The sequence below is a fragment of the Poromitra crassiceps genome (genome assembly GCF_964638095.1).
Source record: "Poromitra crassiceps genome assembly, chromosome: 4".
NCBI lineage: Eukaryota > Metazoa > Chordata > Actinopteri > Beryciformes > Melamphaidae > Poromitra > Poromitra crassiceps.
Window position 1 is genome coordinate 36,252,202 of NC_139626.1, and position 22,185 is coordinate 36,274,386.

Sequence of the window (22,185 nt, forward strand, 5' to 3'; positions counted from 1 at the left end):
GCTGGGGTCCAACACCAAGGTCTCTCACCTCACAGGCTGGGCAGGGGGCCTGCTAGCTCCTGGGTGAGTTATTCCTGGGCATGGACCTGGGCTGCACCTCTCTCTCTCTCTCTCTCTCTCTTCTCCTTTTGTCTCGTCCGCTCTCCTCTTGCCCAGCTTGGCCTCCTCTTTTCCCTAATCCCCCTCTCTGGGACCCTGTGGCTGACGCGCCTGTCCTTCACATATCAGCATCTTCTCCTATTGTCTTTAACACACACACACACACACACACGCAGGCAGGCACGCGCGCGCACACACACACTCACGCACGCGCACGCACACACACACACACACACACACACACACACATGCACGCACGCACGCACACACACAGACACACACACACTGCACTGGATTTGTGTGTGTGTGCGTGTGTGTGTGTGTGTGTGTGTGTGTGTGAGAGAGAGAGAGAGAGAGAGAGAGAGAGAGAGAGAGAGAGAGAGAGAGAGAGAGAGAGAGAGAGAGGAGCGAGAGCAAGAGAGAGAGATTGAGAGAGATCAAGTGCAAGCTTGCCTTATGTGTGTGGCAAAATACCTTAAGGTCACCTTCATTATACTGTGGTGTGGTGTGGTGTTTTATTGGTGGTTGACTTACATAATGTGCCTAGTTTACAGTGACAATAATTATTACAGATACAGCTAATTGCATAAGTGCACAGAAAGTGAAATGGTTTTATTTTAGGTTGTTAGCTCATTGATTACTCATGGAGTGTTCTGAAGTCAAAGTTAAAATGAATATGAGCTCAAATATACCAGTGTGAGATTTTGAATGGGTGTTTATAATCCCAACTTCATGTCAAAGCCTATTAAAATGATGAACAGCAATGAATAAAAAATAAATAAAAATAAATAAATAAATAAATAAATAAATAAATAAATAAATAAATAAATAAATAAATAAATAAATAAATAAATAAATAAATAAATACCTGTGCTGCTGACTATATGAAGTAAACATGGCAGGAGAGTAATCCATCCCTACCTACAGTAGTGTTATTAAATACGCCTTTAGATTCAAGTGACTGTAGCCTGTTAGGTACAATATAACCACTAGAGGTCACTAAATGCCAACCAAATAAAGAGACAGCACTCTCAAGGAAGTGCAGGACTCTTCTGACAGATGTCCACATTTGGTAAGTGATGCATAAACCTTGCATTCATTAACTGAGAGACAAGAAAACATTTACTCTCAGAGCAGGTATATTGCAGGCTATTATTAGCCTCGTTTTTGAAATTCACAAACATAGTTAGAGATCAATGTGTGAAAACGCATTGAACAAACAAAGGGATGTGAGGCCTGTAGGCAGAGGTAGACTGGGACAAAACAAATATGCCCTGGTATTTTGGCCCCCAGACCGGCCCACCACAATCGCACAGACCACCCATCTTCACGTTCACCTGAATATGTATACCAACCGTGGCACTCCCTAAAAACACTAAAGCAGTGTAAGCAAGAGGGAATCAAAGGAGATTAAGAGAGAAGAAACATGATAAATACCTTCACAAATGTCTTTAACAGAAGGCGCAGGGCAGGCAAATGAATCTACCGGTATGTCCTCCTGCTTCATGCTCTCCTCTCTCTCCCCGACACTCCTCCTCTGGTGATGCTCGCTCAACCTGACTCAACGAGACATGAGGAGACACAACTGAGGTTTAATGATACAAGCAGGTCCAGAATTATTGGGTTCCACTTTGACTTATTTTTACGCTTCAAAAGTCATTTAAGGCATAAAGGTCATTGAAGTAAAAGTCATAAAAGTGGTTCTAATTTATTGTGAAGATTATCTTGCTGAACACGAAGTTCATTCGTTCCATAAACTTTTGTTAACCACAGACCTTATTTCAGCCATTTAACCAAAATCCCCATGCACAAATCCCATTGGCTTTGAGACGAGGGAACCATAAGTGCACTGACTGAAAAATATGTCATCCCTGTGATACACTCTATAGCCAGTGCCCCTCCCTACACCATAACTTTGCAAACACCAGCTTGTTCAACACTAGTGATTTTTTTTGCTCAATTTGATCAAAGGGTTCCTGGACTCCAGAGTAGCAGCATAGTCTAATGCTAATCATCATCATCTCTCATGTTGACTGACAGACAGCCCATTGTTAGCTTCTGCTTACTGCAAGCAGCATCTGCCTGAAGGGCCTGTCTTTCTCTGGCCCACAATTTCTCCACGCATTTGGTCTTATCCATTTTTACACTCTTTTATTGCAGTCTGCATGATGCGCTGTTTATTAATGAAGGCACTGAGCCCAAAGGGCCTAAAGTGTTTTATGGGCAGGTCAGACTTTTTGTTTGTTTTTATATGTTTATTTATTTTATTTTATTTTTGACCGGCCCATAAAACATGTCAGTCCACCGGGACTATGCCCACTACGCCAGATGGCCTGTCCACCACTGCATGTACTTGTAGGTTGCTGGTCTGGCACTCAAAAATAACAACAAACCAAATAAATCTAGACCTAGATAGTGCCCCACATTTGAGTGACTGCTGTCTGGAAGGAAGCGAGAATAAGAAGTAGCCTACAGAGCCGTCTCTTTGCTCCAATTTTTTTATGATAAAGTTACCAGATGTGGTTTGTTAACTTCCGCTAAAACATATTCTTTGTTTTGGACCACATTACACACAAACGTTGGCACAGCGTCGCCATGGTAACGTCACTGATGCAAAGCTGGGAGTGAGAGCGCATGCGTGAAAGGCGACGCCCACTTTTGCAGAGCGGAAGTTCGGCGTTTTGTAGGTTTTCCGATGGTTTTTCCCATTTTCCCCGTGGCGTGCGCTGTGCGGTGGTGTGGATGGATGGTTCTGAATAGACGACCTTAGTTTGCTCCGTTACTCTTAATAATAAAGTCCAATTCGGGGTACTTTCCTCATAGTCTCTGATTGATCAGGTTATATCAAGCACTCCGTGTTCCATACGCGGTACGCTGTAACCTTTGGAATCGCTCAACAAATGCACGAAAAACGGCACAGTTAGTGAATATTACGAGTTTGTTCTGCAAGTAATGTAATGACAACAGACCCCCCCGGCCTGTCGTGTTATGGTATAGTCTGCGCGGGAGCGGAAAACGTGCGCCAGGGGAAGAGAGCGCTGTCTTTTTCAGGTAAATAATAATAAATAGGCCTATCATCGATACAAGATAAAACATTATTCTGGCGTGTTGTAACTCTGCACACACTGCAACTGAAGCGCAATGAAGAGCAATGATTTCGTTTAGCGTTAGATAGCATAGGACAGCTACCAGGCAGCTAGTTAGCATGTGCGCTGCTACCAATGTTGATGTTGCTGCTGCCTTGGTTGCACCTGGCTGTTGGTTAACTACAACTTGAAGTGTCAGGCGTCATCAACAATGGGCTTTGTATACATCGTGTGAATGTGTATAAGTGAATGCATTGTTACTTACTTCTTCTCGACATGACTGTCACGTTTGAATGAACAGTTGACTGAATGATTTTGGTAACTGTTAGCCAGGGGGAGGGGCACATGCACCATGTGTTCCTTTCTCATGCATGCGGAGATGGATAGATGCTGTTTAGTGAATAATGAACAATGCCAATAATTACGTCAACATAACGCTATAATATATCCCTATTTGTCGTTCTATATTTTTCAGTGTGCCAAAACGCTTCAACATGACGCGAGATTTCAAACCTGGTGATCTGATCTTTGCCAAGATGAAGGGCTATCCTCACTGGCCTGCAAGAGTAAGTCTAGACATAATAGTTGTTGTGTTGTTGTTGTGCAAGTCTGGGACATAATGTTTTGTGGTTGTGGTGTTTTTGGTAAATATCCTTTCCCCTCCTCTGCCAGATTGATGAAGTCCCTGACGGTGCTGTGAAACCATCCAACATCAAGTTCCCCATCTTCTTCTTTGGCACCCATGAAACGTTAGTACAGTAGCTGCTAACTGCACTCACATCACTTTCAGTAGACTAATAGTATAATGGACTCGTCTTTTAACTACTTGACAGGACCAACAGTGTTTAACATTAGGGTGTGTTTGATTGACCAGCGCAAATAGAAAGTAGTGTGGGTCAAACTTAATACCTTTGGCCCGATGTCACATTTGTGAGACAAAACGTGACGCAAATCATGACTAACAGCAGTGGCGTAACGAGTCAACACTGGGCTCCAATGCAAGGTGGTCAAAGCGGGCCCTGCCCATCACAATGCAAAACAGTCCGCCCTGCTATACCTGACAGCATCTGGTGTCGGAGCAGCATAACAAATGAAAACATATTCGATGAGAGCACAATTTCTGTGCATTTATATCCTCTTATAGAATAGTTTTTCACTAAGACAGACAGGATAGGGTTATTAAGGGTTAATGTACTCAGAATCAGAATTTGCTTTATTGGCCATGATGAAAATACACATACAAGGAATTGGGCTCCAGTTAACTTTGCTCTCTCAGGACAAGTCTGAGCACAGCATGGATCACTGTTTAGAGAATTCCAGACAATGCCTCCTTCTTAAAATGATACTGTAGTGTATGTTAGGAAACAGCGAGATGGGGGAACGCAGAAGACAAGACTGGTCACATCTCACACCACAGCCTGAGAAATGCTGTTGGCAGAAAATCTCAGAAGATAACCATGGAGGTGAACAAAATGCATATTCAACTGAGATCAATCTTCTTAGTGTTATAACATTATTTCTGAGTTCAAGTACTGTGTTTGTGGACTCCTAATTTACCATCTTCCCCGGCAACCTGGACATTCCACCACAGCACCTTGACAATATGTAAAATATATGGAAAACTGTTTTATGTTATTGTATTGTTATTTATCTGGTGAAGGAATGATGTGTGTGACACCATGGAGCAGATGCATTGGCTCATTGAGTAGTACTATACGTACTGCTTACTGCTAAAGCGTAGTAGTGGCTGCGTGTATACTACATACTGTAGTTAGTATCATAGATCTGGAGAGTTTTATGATACAATATAGTGAGATAAAGAGGAGGGGCCATGATGCGTGTGGGCCCTAAACTGATGCAGGCCCTAATGCAACTGCATTACCTGCATATACAGTATGGTAGTTACACCTCTGACTAATGCAACTGCATTACCTGCATATTCATAGCTTTCAAGGGGCGTTACGTGCTGCCGGGAACGCCCACCTGGCGGTCAAAAAAACAACTTGTTCATTCCGTTGCCTGCGAGTCAGTCGACTCACGCTGTTTGGCTTTTTTTTCTACCATCAAAGTACACACGTCTTTGCTATTTGCGGCCAACATTTCATCAAAGGTAAGCTCAAGTAACGTTACAATAATGATTAATACCCCGTTAACGTTACTTGAGCTTACCTTTGATGAAATGTTGGCCACAAAGAGCAAAGACGTGTGTACTTTGATGGTAGAAAAAAAAGCTATTTGCATTTCCCCTGCCCAGCGACTGAACCACTCGCACAAATCCACAACCTCCTCCTTTCTTTCTCCGGCGGGATTCTGTGAAAGCACAAGCAAGGCGTGTCTCCTCGTTGGTTTAGTGCAACCGATAGCACAACAGGTAGGCTATCGGCACTTTGGCTGAACAAACACTACACAGCGTGAGAAACTAGTCGACACGGCTGGCAAGTTGTTTTTTTGACCGCCAGGTGGGCGTTCCCGGCAGCACGTAACGCCCCTTGAAAGCTATGAATACAGTATGGTAGTTACGCCTCTGACTAACAGACCGGCAGACACCGCCCGCCTATGCAATTTTATTATAGGATGGTGAAATGGTCAAGTAAACCAGCCACAGATGATTATACCGCCAAACAAAACTGAAGATGGGACAACTGCTAATTTATTGTAAGCTTGCTGTTACTGATAAGATTTTGCATTCACATGTTCTACTTTATATAAAGTATGCGTTTTATGCAGCTATGACCGCAAACAAAACAAAAAAGAAAGAAAATGTACTCAGTAGAGCACATACTGTAGGCCTCCGCCAAGTCTGACAACGCCCCACAAGGAAGTTATGCAGCTTTTGGTGATATGCCACGCCAACCACCATGTCCCCTTTTGACCAGTCATGAAAAGTTAATCCGTTCTTCCTTGACCCATAACCAACCACCTTCATTCCAAGTAGAGAGCTGCGCGGGCCTGAAATTTCGGCCCGAGCCCTCCCCGGCCCGTGACATGCAGACCCGTGCCCGATCTGGCCCGGATGAGTTATAAAATTAATTGGCCCGAGCCCGTTGCGAGGCCCGAAGCCAATATTACGATATAATGACACATCTCTCTCCCTCTCTGTTCCGCGTGCTGCGTCGCCGCGCGGCCGTCCTGCACAGCCTCTCTCTGTCTGTCTCTCTATTTGACTCTCTCTCTCTCTCTGTGTTCGGGAGCTGTCCGCTCGCTGTACATGGACGGACATGGCACAAATGGCTTGTTTCTCTCTCTATCTCTCTTCGGGAGCTGTCTACAGCTACTAACGTCACGTGAGGGTCTGTGTGTGACTGTGTGGCTGGGGGAGTGTCTGTGCACTCTTTGTCTGACTGTGCTCTGCTGTGTCAAATCAAGCGAGTAATACAACATTATTTAATTGAATTATTGAAACGGCCCGACCCCGGCCGGCCCGGACCTATTAATAATAATTTTAAAAAAAACAAGCCCGGCCTCGGCCCGTTTTGGTCGGCCCGAGGGACCCGTGAGGCGAGGGGACCCTCGGGTTTGCAGCTCTCTAATTCCAAGTTTTACACAAATCCATCCTGAACATTTTTTGATATCTTGCTAACGGCCGGACAAATACAAATAGGCGTTAATGGAGCTAATTTGTTTAAATTTAGCAGTGTGCGTAATATTAGAGTATGACTGCCCAGTGTCCCCCCCGCAAGAATAAAGATTTGACTTGACTTTTAATCTGAATTGCAACCTTTTGCTGCTATCATATTTTTGAACTATAGATGGTATATATTCTCTGTATACTAAAAAAAAACAACTACATGTTGACTACATTGTTTGAATGAATAGAGTGAACAGTTAACACAGTATATGGAATAATTTAAAACGTTGCTAATTTAATGATTTTGAAAGTATTAAATTGACAAGCTTAGCCCCTCAAAAATGCCTTAAAATACCCTTCTTTCCAACAGTGCATTTCTTGGTCCAAAAGATATATTTCCATACCAGCCTAACAAAGAGAAGTACGCCAAGCCCAACAAGAGGAAAGGCTTCAACGAAGGGCTGTGGGAGATTGAGAACAACCCAAAGGTTGAGCTAACTGCACCCAAGGTACTGCCTCCTCTTTCTCTCCAACAAAGTAAATGTATGGTGTTTCTCCGCCAGCAGTTGGCCTTATAGGCTCGGATCGCCCTTGTCTCAGAAGTTGTTATACTTCGCTGAGACTGGGAGCTTTATTGGGAGTTGATCAAAGTAGACGGTGGACTTCTGCTTGCTTTCATCTCCAGTTTGGAACCCTTGTTCAACAGCTCTGTATCCTACTAGCCTTCATTTGCACTCTTGTAAACGCCTGTCCAAAACAATGCATTCTTTAATATTGGGCCACTCTTCTGATGGTGATATAGCAACCGTCCAAAGTTAACTTAAAAAAGAAATCGTCAAAAATCCGCCATATGTGCAACAGATTTGCAATTTCCTGAGGATGTAGGGAGGGATCTTTTTTTCACTGTCACATTAGTGGAAATTATGTTAAGTTCTCACAGCTTTGGATCAAAGGAAACCAAAATTGTAATATGACATTGTTAGACAAACTATTGTCATACAGTTGAAAGGTTGAGCTCACAGCAACTGAGAATGTGTGTCGGTAAACGCTACAGTACACTCTCGCTGTGGATTCTCGCCCCATGAGTGTCCAAACTTTATGTAACTAAAGTGAGATCATCCTTAATGCTATTGCTAACACCTGTTCAATCCTCAGACATAATCTTAAGTGCATAGTATACTATGGTTCAATGACCTCTGATTATTGTCTTATTACTCATTGGTTTTGTTCTTTTGGTTTTGAAGCCGGTCCCCCCAGAATCTTTCACTGAGAAGGTTTCGGACAGCAGTCCAGAGGCTGAAGAGAATGTGGATGAGAAGAGGGTCAACTCCAAAGTAAGTCTCTAGCTCAATTGATTCCTCTCTCAATCCAAAGGACATATTAACTAACGTTCATGCTTTGATATTTTGCCTCCACTACCTTGAGATGCTCCTGGTCTGTTCACGTATTGTCTGCTTGTTTCTTCATTTGCTATCTTGGTAATGTGCTTGATGTCTCTTTTTCACACTGAATTGCATATCGGAGCAGGAAATAGTTAATATTATTATATTGGTTTATATTTCTCCCTCTCAGTGTCTTCTAGAAGATGGGAGTGTGTTAATAGAGATACTTCAAAGGCCTGTATGCTCAGAGTATGGAAGAATGCACCCTAACTTTTCCCCCTTTCATAACTCGTTTAACCCCCTCCCCGCTGCGTCCTGTGCTGTATCTCGGGTGCGTTCAGGAGCCAGGAAGTGAGGCTGGACAAGAGAATGAGAATGAGGAGGAGCAGGAGGAAGGGTTTCTGGTCTCTGAACAGGGTCCCCAGACACAGGATGTACGTACTTTGCATGATGGATATCATAGGAGGTGTAGGTCTTCTCAACCCCCACCAGGGGGAAGCATGCGGTGCTTTGTGGTTTTCATTTGGTGCTTTGCTTTTGGTTGGTTTTAAGCAGGGCCACAATGTCATGTTGGTGCTTGATATTCTATCTGGGTTCACTCACTGTGTGTTAACCCATTGATACCTGATGCAGCATTTGTGTGTGTATCCCTTTAAGACCGCGTTAAACGCGGTTCACGGTCTTAAAGGGATACGCACACAAATGAGAGACATACACGCAAATGCTGCATCAGGTATCAATGGGTTAATGGCACTGGGTGATTCACAAACAGGGTCATGATTTTGGTTGATCTTTTTAGGAGAAGGAGAAAGCAGTTCAGTCCCTGTATTACTAAGAATACAGTAACAATAATTCAGTCAATTACCGTATATCAGGCAAGCATTTAATCTAGTCTGGACAGATGAAGTCTGTGTGTGCTTGTAACAAGAATGATTGGAAAGCAACTGTCCTTCCTTTCCATTCTGACCACATCACACGTGTTATTGCTTTACATTGCCTACCTTTCATTTTGGTCACTATCTATAGAGGGTATGCACACCCACTGGATCATGCCCCCTCAATCGGGAATGAGTGTCAAAACGAGTGTCAAATTCCTCCCTGAGCAGCAGGTGTCAGTTATCTAGGCTGATTACTGCATTCAAGCTCAGTCTTGCTGTGACTCAGTGGGCGTGACCCCACAGTGACTTCTGCCTCTGTGACATCACATGCATACCCTCTATAGTTGAACTAGCAAAGTTGGCTAAAACTGCACAATATCTGTTTTACTACTGTACACAATACAATCGGTTGATGTAATTTTATGTAATTTTATTTTTGCATGGCTTTCTATGTTCTTTGGAGAAAGGCATGGTGTCTCTGTTGATGTCCTTATGTTAATGTAAACCTTGATGACAAGAATGGTTAATATATTTATTTTTCCAATCCCCCACCCTTTGCATTTCAACAAGTCATAGACCCCAAAACACTGGTACATACATGTAATACTGTACAGCAGACCTGGGCATTATAAGGCATGGGGGCCAGAACTGGCCCTCATGATGCTTCTGTCTGGTCCGGAGGTCTAAGACAAACACACCATTTTACTTAAGAAGCTAGAAAATGTGAATGAGATTACCTAAATTGGCTTGTTTGGAGTGATTTTCTATATAACTGATGCTGAATAATAAAAATAGTTCTCTATAATTTAATCTAGTGTTAAAATGAGAGGTTACAGCATGATTTCTTTTTTGGCCCCCAGCAACAATCTGGGTTTCTCATGTGGCCCCCCAGGAAAAATAATTGCCCACACCTGCTGTACAGTGTACTGTGCATAATGCACCCACAACACACTAGATGGTGCTACTGATCCATAAACCTGCTGTACAGTGTACTGTGCATAATGCACCCACAACACACTAGATGGTGCTACTGATCCATAAACCTGGGGCATTGTTTCAATCAAAAGTTTGGACACACCCGATCGAATGTACTGTTTTTGTTTTGTTTTTCATTATAAAGCAATTTTGATGCTCAAAAACCAGATACAAAAAAATCCTATAGTAAGAATGCGAAATGTCTGTCTGTGAGTGAGCAGAGCTGTGTTCGGCCACAGCTCTGCCATCTTGCATGCAATCTGTCTGTGAGTGAGCAGAGCTGTGTTCGGCCACAGCTATGCCATCTTACATGCAATCTGTCTGTGAGTGAGCAGAGCTGTGTTCGGCCACAGCTATGCCATCTTACATGCAATCTGTCTGTGAGTGAGCAGAGCTGTGTTCGGCCACAGCTATGCCATCTTACATGCAATCTGTCTGTGAGTGAGCAGAGCTGTGTTCGGCCACAGCTATGCCATCTTACATGCAATCGCGCTGAATCTTTCAGGAAGTGTAAAGAGCATCCCAGCGGCTGACCTAACAGAGCCAGATTTTTTTATTGGTTAATTAGGGCAGATTGACAGATGCGCAGCTTAATGGCCAAATTTGGCCATGCTGCACAATGGCTGCGCAGCCTCCACCACGCGAATCGCCCGGGGGTGGAGCTCCCACAGTGGAGCTGCAGTAGTCCGGTGGCGAAAGTGTACCATCACGGCCTTCCGGTAGCAGATCCGGCGGATGCATAACTTTTTTTGCATTTTGCCTTTATTCAATAGGACAGCTGGGAAAGCAGGGAGAGAGTGGGGGAGGATATGCAGCATATGACGGCAGGTTGGATTCGAACCTGGGTCGCTGCGTGAAGGACTATGCCTTAATGGTACGCGTTCTACCAGTTGAGCCACCCAAGTCTCCCCCCAGATGCAGAACTTTTGTTTTCCAGAAAATAAACATTGCGGAATTATTTTATTTTTCAAGTTCATCGTTTATTTGTCCTGCACCTGACCCACTGAGCTGATGTGCACCCTGCGCGCTCTACTTCCTTCTCTGTTGAATTTCATTCCAACCCCGTTGCCTTTCCATCAAGGCAAAGGGTGGCTGCTAGCTACTTTAAAGAATCTAAAATGTGCTTGTTTTGATTTGTTTAAAACATTTTTGGTTTGGGAAATGGGGAAAAATAGTCAAAATTAAGACAAATGCTTAGTTGCGTCCAAACCTTTGAGTGGCAGTGTAGGTTTGTCTGCTTGTTGACATGTAGTCATGTTGAATTTCTGTTGTATATTCTTATTATTGCATCCATTTGTTGTGTTATTAATTTTGCACCTTTTGACAATACTGTATAATTTATATGGCAAGAGAACTGCATAGACCGTAAAAAGTGGGGGTTGGAGATTGTAATGAAATTCATAAAAGTTGTCACATTTTAGGACTCTGCACAGAAGGAATCCACGGACGTTCCTAAACCTAAAAGAGGGAGAAAGAAAAAGGTGGGTCCTACTCCTATTTACTAATGGCTATACAATGGCTGTGAGACTTGGGTGGTGAATTTATTTGTGGAAATGGTTGATTGAAAACGTCACAAAAAGGCACATCACATCAGAAAAGACACCCCCCGGTCCGTCCCAGGTCCTTTCTGTGTGGAGTTTGCATCTTATCCCCGTGTTCGTGTGGGTTTCCTCCCACCACCTAAAGACATGTATGTTAAGGTTAATACGCACTGGCAAAATAACTGGAGTTGGTCCCCGGGCGCTGCACTGTGGCTGCCCACTGCTCCTAGTTATAGGAAGGATCCTAGTAGAGGATGAATTTCCCCATGGGGATGAATAAAGGATAACTTAACTTTTTATCAGCTTTGGAACCCATTCAGGAACCCGAAGCAAAATAAAACGACTACTGGGGTGGGGTACATTCAAATACTGTAAACACAGAAAATGTATTGTATACTGTAATATACCGTATTGTCAATTTTGTTCATGTGTTCAGATAAAACAATTTACAAGCACCCCACAGAATTAGCACATTCTATACAACAAATGGCATAGTATGAAAAGGAGCAATGTTTCCTTTTGTCTTGATTCGTTCCCAGAGTGAGGCTGACCAGGACACTGATAAAGAGGATGCTCCTTCCACTCCGACTAGTCCTCCAGGTAGGCCATATTCCACTCCAACTAGTCCTCCAGGTAGTCCATATTCCACTCCAACTAGTTCTCCAGGTAGGCCATATTCCACTCCAACTAGTCCTCCAGGTAGGCCATATTCCACTGCGACCAGTCCTCCAGGTAGGCCATATTCCACTCCAACTAGTCCTCCAGGTAGGCCATATTCCACTCCAACTAGTCCTCCAGGTAGGCCATATTCCACTCCAACTAGTCCTCCAGGTAGGCCACATTCCACTCCAACTAGTCCTCCAGGTAGGCCATATTCCACTCTGACTAGTCCTCCAGGTAGGCCATATTCCACTCCAACTAGTCCTCCAGGTAGGCCATATTCCACTCAGACTAGTCCTCCAGGTAGGCCATATTCCACTCCGACTAGTCCTCCAGGTAGGCCATATTCCACTGTGACCAGTCCTCCAGGTAGGCCATATTCCACTGTGACCAGTCCTCCAGGTAGGCCATATTCCACTCAGACTAGTCCTCCAGGTAGGCCATATTCCACTCCGACTAGTCCTCCAGGTATGCCATATTCCACTCAGACTAGTCCTCCAGGTAGGCCATATTCCACTGCGACTAGTCCTCCAGGTAGGCCATATTCCACTCAGACTAGTCCTCCAGGTAGGCCATATTCCACTCAGACTTGTCCTCCAGGTAGGCCATTTTCCACTCAGACTAGTGCTCCAGGTAGGCCATATTCCACTCAGACTAGTCCTCCAGGTAGGCCATATTCCACTGCGACTAGTCCTCCAGGTAGGCCATATTCCACTGCGACCAGTCCTCCAGGTAGGCCATATTCCCCTGCGACTAGTCCTCCAGGTAGGCCATATTCCCCTGTGACTAGTCCTCCAGGTAGGCCATATTCCACTCCGACTAGTCCTCCAGGTAGGCCATATTCCACTCCCACTAGTCCTCCAGGTAGGCCATATTCCACTGCGACTAGTCCTCCAGGTAGGCCATATTCCACTGCGACTAGTCCTTCAGGTAGGCCATATTCCACTCCGACTAGTCCTCCAGGTAGGCCATATTCCCCTGCGACTAGTCCGCCAGGTAGGCCATATTCCACTCCCACTAGTCCTCCAGGTAGGCCATATTCCCCTGCGACTAGTCCTCCAGGTAGGCCATATTCCACTCCGACTAGTCCTCCAGGTAGGCCATATTCCACTGTGACTAGTCCTCCAGGTAGGCCATATTCCACTCCGGCTAGTCCTCCAGGTAGGCCATATTCCACTCAGACTAGTCCTCCAGGTAGGCCATATTCCACAACGACCAGTCCTCCAGGTAGGCCATATTCCACTCCAACTAGTCCTCCAGGTAGGCCATATTCCACTGCGACCAGTCCTCCAGGTAGGCCATATTCCACTCCAACTAGTCCTCCAGGTAGGCCATATTCCACTGCGACCAGTCCTCCAGGTAGGCCATATTCCACTGCGACCAGTCCTCCAGGTAGGCCATATTCCACTCCAACTAGTCCTCCAGGTAGGCCATATTCCACTGCGACCAGTCCTCCAGGTAGGCCATATTCCAGTCCTCCAGGTAGGCAATATTCCACTGCGACTAGTCCTCCAGGTAGGCCATATTCCACTCCGGCTAGTCCTCCAGGTAGGCCATATTCCAGTCCTCCAGGTAGGCAATATTCCACTGCGACTAGTCCTCCAGGTAGGCCATATTCCACTCCGGCTAGTCCTCCAGGTAGGCCATATTCCACTGCGACCAGTCCTCCAGGTAGGCCATATTCCACTGTGACCAGTCCTCCAGGTAGGCCATATTCCACTCCAACTAGTCCTCCAGGTAGGCCATATTCCACTGCGACCAGTCCTCCAGGTAGGCCATATTCCAGTCCTCCAGGTAGGCCATATTCCACTCCGGCTAGTCCTCCAGGTAGGCCATATTCCAGTCCTCCAGGTAGGCAATATTCCACTGCGACTAGTCCTCCAGGTAGGCCATATTCCACTCCGGCTAGTCCTCCAGGTAGGCCATATTCCACTCCGACTAGTCCTCCAGGTAGGCCATATTCCACTGTGACCAGTCCTCCAGGTAGGCCATATTCCACTCAGACTAGTCCTCCAGGTAGGCCATATTCCACTCCGACTAGTCCTCCAGGTATGCCATATTCCACTCAGACTAGTCCTCCAGGTAGGCCATATTCCACTCAGACTAGTCCTCCAGGTAGGCCATATTCCACTCAGACTAGTCCTCCAGGTAGGCCATTTTCCACTCAGACTAGTCCTCCAGGTAGGCCATTTTCCACTCAGACTAGTCCTCCAGGTAGGTCATATTCCACTGCGACTAGTCCTCCAGGTAGGCCATATTCCACTGCGACCAGTCCTCCAGGTAGGCCATATTCCCCTGCGACTAGTCCTCCAGGTAGGCCATATTCCCCTGTGACTAGTCCTCCAGGTAGGCCATATTCCACTCCGACTAGTCCTCCAGGTAGGCCATATTCCACTCCCACTAGTCCTCCAGGTAGGCCATATTCCACTGCGACTAGTCCTCCAGGTAGGCCATATTCCACGGCGACTAGTCCTTCAGGTAGGCCATATTCCACTCCGACTAGTCCTCCAGGTAGGCCATATTCCCCTGCGACTAGTCCTCCAGGTAGGCCATATTCCACTCCCACTAGTCCTCCAGGTAGGCCATATTCCCCTGCGACTAGTCCTCCAGGTAGGCCATATTCCACTCCGACTAGTCCTCCAGGTAGGCCATATTTCCGGTGTCTTAAGTGATCCTTTTACTGTATGTTGTTTATGGCATGATGTACAGTATGGCATAGAAGACTGTAATAATCGACTCCTAGAAAGTTCATGCTGTATGAGCAGTTTGAATAGGACAGTTTCAAATCTGGGTAGAAGCATCAAGCATTCAGCTTGTACATTCTGGATTGATGCAGTTATCTGTGTGTGTGTGTGTGTGTGTGTGTCTGTGTCTGTGTGTGTGTCAAGGTGGAGATGGTCCTAAACGGCGAGGCAGGAAGCCTAAAAGTGAGAAGATGCTGTTACTCCAGCAGCAGGAAGCCCAGGGCTCGGGGAGTGAAATGTAAACATCTTTTAAAACACTTCAGCTTTATTCAAATAGCATTGATTACTATCATTTATACTTTCAGAATATTTCTTACTATCATTTATACTTTCAGAATATTTGAGGAGTGTTGACTTTTTGCTTCTGTTGGCCTCCCAACCCTCTAACAGCTTTCTCCTTCCTATTCAGGGACTCTGCTGAGTGGGACAAAAAGAGAAAGAGGGCAGCAGAGGACAAGTCCAAGAGTGGAGAGGAGGAGAAGAAGAAGAAGAAGAAGGAGGAGAGCAAAGGAAAGGATGCCGACGGGAAGGAGCCTGAAGCCAAGAGGAAGAGACAAGCCAAGGACGACAGCTCCTCTGGCTCCGAGGATGAGGAGGCAAGTGTCCGCTCTGCACAAAATGACGTGTCAATATTAAGACGTTAGAGGTGACACACCAAGCTTAAAGGCACAGCACACTCTAAATTCCAAAACACATTTTTCCTTTCACCTATCCATTCTAGATCGTTTTGTGTTAGTGGCCTGAGTTTTGGAGATATCGGCCCTGGAGATTTCTGCCTTTTCTCCAATATAATGGAACTGGATGGCAGTTGACTTGTGGTGCTCAAAGTGCCAGAAATACATTTGAAAAACTCAACAGCAATGTCTCTTTCTGGAAATAATGACCTGGTTACTCAAGATAATCCACAGACCTTCTTGTGAGGAGTTTCATGTAGGAACTATTTTCTTTCGACTGAATACTTCCACTAGCTGCTGCTCTAGCTGCTGCTAGCTGCTGCTCTAGCTGCTGCTAGCTGCAGTTTCATGTAGCAACTAGCTAGACGCTAATGTGTGTAGTTCAGCCAAAAGAAAAAATTTCCTATATGAAACTGCTCACAACAGGGTCATGATTTCAAATTTATTTTTTGGTGCTTTGAGCACCGCAAGCCAAGGCTGAAGTCTCTAGGGCCGATATCTCCAAAACTCTGGCAACTAACAAAATGATCTAGATCAGTGTTTCCCAAACACTTTTTGTGGGGATCCACTTTTTAAAAATGACAAACCATCGCAATCCAATTCACAATAGGCCTTATCTATAAATCGTGAGAACAGCCAAATAGTGCATAAATGAACATTCATGCCCATTTTTATTGCAATTATCTTGAATCTGTAAACCAGCCATTTCAAAGGGATACACGTTTGATAAATCACAACTTTGTTTTATGCATGTGTTATTGAAAATATAAACATCTTCAATACTCTATAAATGACACCAAATAAATGCATTTAGGTATCGTCGTTCATCGTATTTATTTCCTCTCGTCAGTAAAACAATATAGCCTACTAATTTTAAATAAGACTGGGAAAGAAGTCTGCAAGTTCATTTAGCGACCCAAATAAATAAAATCTCCTGTGACCCACCTGTGGATCCCGACCCAGTCTTTAGGAAACACTGATCTAGATGGATAAATAGCACTACAGGTGAGAAGAAAAATATGTACCGGTATTTTGGATTATAGGGTGAGCTGTCCCTTTAACCGGGTCAGTGTATCTGAATAGAATGAAAAAGATTCTCCAAATTTAAGGCCTTAAAAAGTCTTGAATACAGTTATACGAGGGATCAGCCGATCAGCATTTTGGTAAACAAACTGCATCACTGGGTGGAAACGGCAATGGGAGCCTATGGAGCCTGAGCTTGCCTTGAGCGTCTCACTCTAGCCGGCTGTGCTGTTTACATTTTAAAAACTGCGACAGTTCAGACAACTTTAACACAACATGCATATATTATACATCAAACTCTTGAGCTACTTCTGCTCTCACTCAGAATGCCAAAATATAAGCGATGTGATGTATACTTTTGAGATATTAATGTTTGTTTGGCACAACTCATACTAGTTATCTGCTGCGGGGTTCCGCATTTCTGGGTGGATGTGATGTCAGGCTGATCTCTCGTATAAGAGCTCTTAATGGTTTTCACCAAGAATGACAGGAATCTTTTCAATTAAGACTTTCTGATATTTGGTGTGGTGGTGTGCATGAGGTTGGAAGGCAGAATGGGGCTAGAACAATTTGCTAAATTTGTTTTGTTTTTAGCACATTTTCTTTAACAAACACAATTGGGCAGGTTGCTCCTAACCAATTAGTTCATAGTATCTCTTTTTTTAAACTGTCCATTTATACTGTCTGAGCTTTCTATAGTTTTGTTTGAAATCTTCAGTTTTAGCCAGCCTTTTGTTTCTATATTTTGGTCGTCGTTTTCATCTGAAGTTCAGATCCAGGTAGCCTTAAAAACCCTTAGATTTGTTTTGTGAAAACAGGCAGACCTGAATTTACAACATGGATTTTGCCTGGATCTGTCCATTTATCTCAGACTCAGATGATCCATCCAAGATGTGCAGTATGCTTTCATGTACATGTTTTCAATGTCCTTTCATCCTTTGCAATGAGCAGAAAAACAATGGCCGAAAGAGACTGAACAACTCAATAGAGACTGAGAAAGAGGTGCGGCGGCGAAAAGTAGATGAATTGAGAGAGTAAGTAAATTACACACACACTGCCCATTCTTTTCTTTTTTCAAAAAAATATTTATTACGCTGCCCATTCAACATTGAAAACCATTTATCACTATCTGGGATTTACTTTTACACTTGCATTCATTGTAGGGGTGAACCCTTTAGGTACCCATTGCAAATTGAACAAATCGTTCACTGCTTCTACAAGGATATCATGGTAAAGTAAAACTGAGATGAAAAAGACAAAAAGTGGGAAAAAAGGGGGCATTGTCAAAAATAAAAATGTCAACTAGATTGTGAAACTATTAATGAAATACATTAAATAATTAAAATAAATAAATTAGTATATATATATTTTTATCAATGACATTTCTACTTTTTTGCTGTATGGACAATGAAACAAACCGTGACACATCTGTGTCGTATAGAACTGAACCTAATGAGTTTTGTGAATTTTGGGAAGCCGCAGCATTACACCCGTATTGCATAGTATAAAAGTATTTTGAGATTGACTTGTATATGTGCATAGAAGCATCAGGAACATGGCAGCCTATGTCATTGCCTTCTGAAAGATTACAAGACATAATTTTATTCTGAAATATCAACATGCTTTTTGGTATGGAAGTCAGAGAGCTGTTACCCAAACCTAGGCTCTAAGTTGCCCTGGTTTCCGTTTGTCCATAGTAACAGTCAAGCAGCTATGAAAGGCATTCAATACGAACACTGTCTGGCATGTTATGACTATGGGTGGGAATCGCAGCGTAACCCACGATACGATACTATCACGATACTTGGCTTTCGATAACGATCATATCACGATACAGCGATTCTGCGATAATCGATACATTGCAAGAAATTTCATCTGCGATACATCATGATATTTGTGTAACTGAAGAGGGAAAAAGACCCCTAAAAAGGCAAACGGCAGGAATTATGTATTTATTCATAGAATTTGAATGAAACAATGTACAACAAAGTGCAGACTGCATATTGCCTCTTTAACACACACTGACTGTAACTTGTCCACGACTCCACATGTGAAGTCAAAAGGAAGGATACAAAATAATGTAAAATAAATTACTAAATTTTACAGAAGTTTACAGAAAAAAAATCATGCAAAAAATACACATTTCAGGATAAAATGTCACAATATGGTATCACGATATGGGTGCCAGTGTATCGATAATGTATCGCAAGAGGAAGTATCACGATATATCGATATTTTGTCCCACCCCGAGTTATGACATTGAGATGGATCCCTCCCGGCGGGAAAAAGATCGATAGCTTTTTGTTGTTGTTTTTCGCAGACAAAACAAAGATGATGGGAAGAAAGGTGAAGAGAGGAAGGGAGACAAGAAAAAAGGTGAGGACAAGATCTGATATTTTAGAAAGAAAAGGGTTTGTGCAGTCTTGAAACCATGAAAAACTTTAGGATTTTCCAGGCTTAGCTACACGGTTACATGGTACCATTCTGATGCAATATTCACAAGTTCAACAGAAATCCTTCACAATTCTCCTCTGCCAGTTATAGACATTTACATCTAAAAATGATGCGCAACTAAGATAAACGTCCGCACTACAGTTCAGTTGAACTGAAAAGAAAAAAGTAAAAACAGAACTTAATTAAGACAGCTGTCAGATACAGGGACTGTCAAACACATTATCTTGTCTATAAAACAATCAACAAGTCACATACTTGTCACATATCTGTCCGTGCTGTATTCTGCTGTAAGCTTCTGTTGTCACATTATGCAGGCCATGCCATCATTATCAATGATAAAGTACAAATAACTAATAACTACACAGTAGTTGTTTCCTAGCCTGGGTAAACCCAGCCCCCAGTGACCTGCTCTCAGGCTCACCCTGCTTACAGTCACAAGTGACTGGGAACTGAGAGAGCAGGTCACGTGGGGGCTGGGTTTACCTAGGCTAGTTGTTTCCCCTACTGGGTCCACTTGTGGGTTTTGTCCTTAACATTATAAAGCCTGTGTCTTTTTTTCTTCTTCTTTTTTTGGGGGGGGGGGCAGCTAAACAGCAGCATTTAAGTTACCGGTACTGTGACTAAAGTTATTTTCATATCATATATCATATTGCCCTATAAAGCAGTCTGTTGACTGGCGACAAACACTTTTTGAAATGGTTGATATTTCAAAAAGCGGCACTGTGACGGCCATCCTTTAAGAAGATGTGGGCTGCTCCGTGTGGGTTTTGTAGGGGACTTTGATCATAAGGCCTTTCCAGTCCAAACAGCCATAGCTTTCCAAATACAGCGTAATACCTCAAAATGATCAGATGATCTGCAGAGATTTGCCATAACTGATCCAAAACACAGTAGTTTTGTCCAATCACTGGTTCCAACCCTAGTTATTACGGTAGTGACATCATGTTGGTGTGAATCTAATCATGAGTCTACGCATTGTCAGCCGAGCAGCTCCAGGCTGTGTGTGTTGGTGGTGTGACACATTAGAGTCCTAACCTGATGCTGCCAGATGGGGGCGGTATTGTTTTCACAATACCGCCCCCATCTGGCAGCGTCACGTTATTGGAGTCCTGCTTCTGTGGTTTCTACCTTTTGGTTTGGTTGAGTTAAGTCCACACATAACAAACATTGAACTGTCCAACACAGATGTGGCATATATCAATTCTTTAAATTGTGGTATCAAGACAATAAGTACATGAAGCCAATTTGGCTCTTTGTTAAGCTAACCTTCAATTTATTCCCCCATTTTTACATTGTAATTATGGTTAAATGTGAGTAATAATAGAATATTGTTTGTAGTGTCTTGAATTTAGTTCCTCAATGGTTTTAACTAGCTTTGCCAACCAATGGTAACATGTGTCCAAGTTCTGGTGAACGATCAAATTATCCTAAACACGTTCATTCGGTAAATGTCTATTGAAAACTAGCTACAATGTGTTTTCCAGTTAATGTAAGCTAATGGAAACTAGGAAAGGGAATATCTTTCCATCAACATTTTGACTTTCTCTTTCTTTTCCACAGAAGTCTCAGCCGACTTGAAACTCCAGAGGCTGCACAGTGAAATAAAAATTTCGCTGAAAATTGACAACCCTGTAAGTTGTAATAACACAATGTTTGGAGTCAGTATGTTAATTTTGGTTATAATATGGCAAAGATTAGGCGTGTGGTCAGAGTTGGGGAAGTTACTTTGAAAGAATAATTTTACAAGCGCTCAGTTACTTCACACTGGAAAATTTGAACACTGAAGCTACCCTAAAGAGAAATTTAGTTCTGTTCACTGAGGTTAGTAACAAACAAAATGTTTTCAGGAAGCCTTTCTCCAGCGTTGCTCATTGGTCACTTGTCCCTTCTTCATCTCATCTCACTAGGATGTGAAGAAGTGCTTGGAGGCTTTGGATGAGATTGGCACCCTTCAGGTCACCACCCAGCACCTGCAGAAACACAGCGAACTCATTGCCACGCTCAAAAAGGTAGACTCACTAAACATAAGAGGATGTTTCAAAGGAGTTGTTCCTAAAAGCCCAGACACAAGGCTGAAACAGTGCGACCCTCGAGATGGGGTCATAGCTTTCACTCTAGTCTCCCCTGTTATCTCCCCATCTACATTATCGTGTACTTGCGCTGTTCACATTTTTGGGGAGCTCCACGAAAGCCTCGCCGACAGGCACGCCGGCCGTGGCGCTACCCCTTGGCGAGGCACGGTGAGTGCTTTCACGTCCGAGTATACAGTAGATTAAGCTACACCAAGCCGATAGTCTGCCGTCTGGACCATCTGTGAGCATCTGTAGCCCTAGATTTTGCGATGTGTCCCGCAACGTTTGCACAAGTCGGCCTTGTCTGTGGTCTTTTTTTGCCGATTTGCCCTGTTGAATCGGCGTCGAGAAATCACTCTGATTGGCTAGTCAGCCACTGTGGCCGGCTGCCACTGTAATGCATGTCATAAAGTCTATGGCATAGAGACTGTATATAGATAAACCAAGCCTGCTGTCATGGAGAGATTCCTCTCACGTGAGCGCAGAATGTACATGCTAGTTGCAGTCTTTGCGGTGTGTTAAAGTGTAACTTTGTGGCCGTGACACAGGTGACGTGACACAGGTGACATGACACAGGTGACGTGACACAGGTGACGTGACACAGGTGACGTGACACAGGTGACGTGACACAGGTGACGTGACACAGGTGACATGACACAGGTGACATGACACATGTGACGTGACACAGGTGACGTGAGAGGCGACACAACAGTCGGCCTTCGTTGCCTGTGTTCCAGCCTTAAGACTCATTGGCAGGGTTAGTGTGGCACGAGAGAGAGACATCGCACAGGAAGCCACAGTTTCAGCATTTAGATGTTTTTTTGTTCTTCTGGTCCAGCCATCCTACTTGCTCTATCACATGCGATTCATAAAAACCTGCTCCTCTGACGTTTTAGTCAGAAAGAATACAGAATGTGGCATTTCTGGAATGATAAATATGAAAAGGTTTCATTTCACAAATTAACATTTTTATTCCTAAATGGGTGGGGGGGGGGGATGTTTGGCAGTAATGCACCATTAAGCTGGATG

General features: G+C 43.8%; 1 protein-coding gene across 2 annotated transcripts in view; it reads left to right on the forward strand.

The window, feature by feature from the left end:
- The first annotated feature begins 2,840 nt into the window (after positions 1 to 2,840).
- Positions 2,841 to 22,185, forward strand: part of psip1a (PC4 and SFRS1 interacting protein 1a) — a 29,195-nt gene continuing 9,850 nt past the window's right edge. The window contains exons 1-14 of one of the 2 annotated variants that reach the window (XM_083634636.1): positions 2,841 to 3,150; positions 3,661 to 3,751; positions 3,858 to 3,934; positions 7,124 to 7,262; positions 7,998 to 8,087; positions 8,477 to 8,569; positions 11,410 to 11,469; positions 12,069 to 12,129; positions 15,078 to 15,171; positions 15,343 to 15,529; positions 17,582 to 17,664; positions 18,951 to 19,006; positions 20,645 to 20,715; positions 20,992 to 21,093. In XM_083634636.1, the coding sequence (XP_083490762.1) occupies positions 3,680 to 3,751; positions 3,858 to 3,934; positions 7,124 to 7,262; positions 7,998 to 8,087; positions 8,477 to 8,569; positions 11,410 to 11,469; positions 12,069 to 12,129; positions 15,078 to 15,171; positions 15,343 to 15,529; positions 17,582 to 17,664; positions 18,951 to 19,006; positions 20,645 to 20,715; positions 20,992 to 21,093 (1,185 nt within the window). In that variant the 5' untranslated portion in view covers positions 2,841 to 3,150; positions 3,661 to 3,679. The remainder of the gene's footprint in view (positions 3,151 to 3,660; positions 3,752 to 3,857; positions 3,935 to 7,123; positions 7,263 to 7,997; positions 8,088 to 8,476; positions 8,570 to 11,409; positions 11,470 to 12,068; positions 12,130 to 15,077; positions 15,172 to 15,342; positions 15,530 to 17,581; positions 17,665 to 18,950; positions 19,007 to 20,644; positions 20,716 to 20,991; positions 21,094 to 22,185) is intronic. The other variant, XM_083634637.1, reaches the window with a different exon arrangement.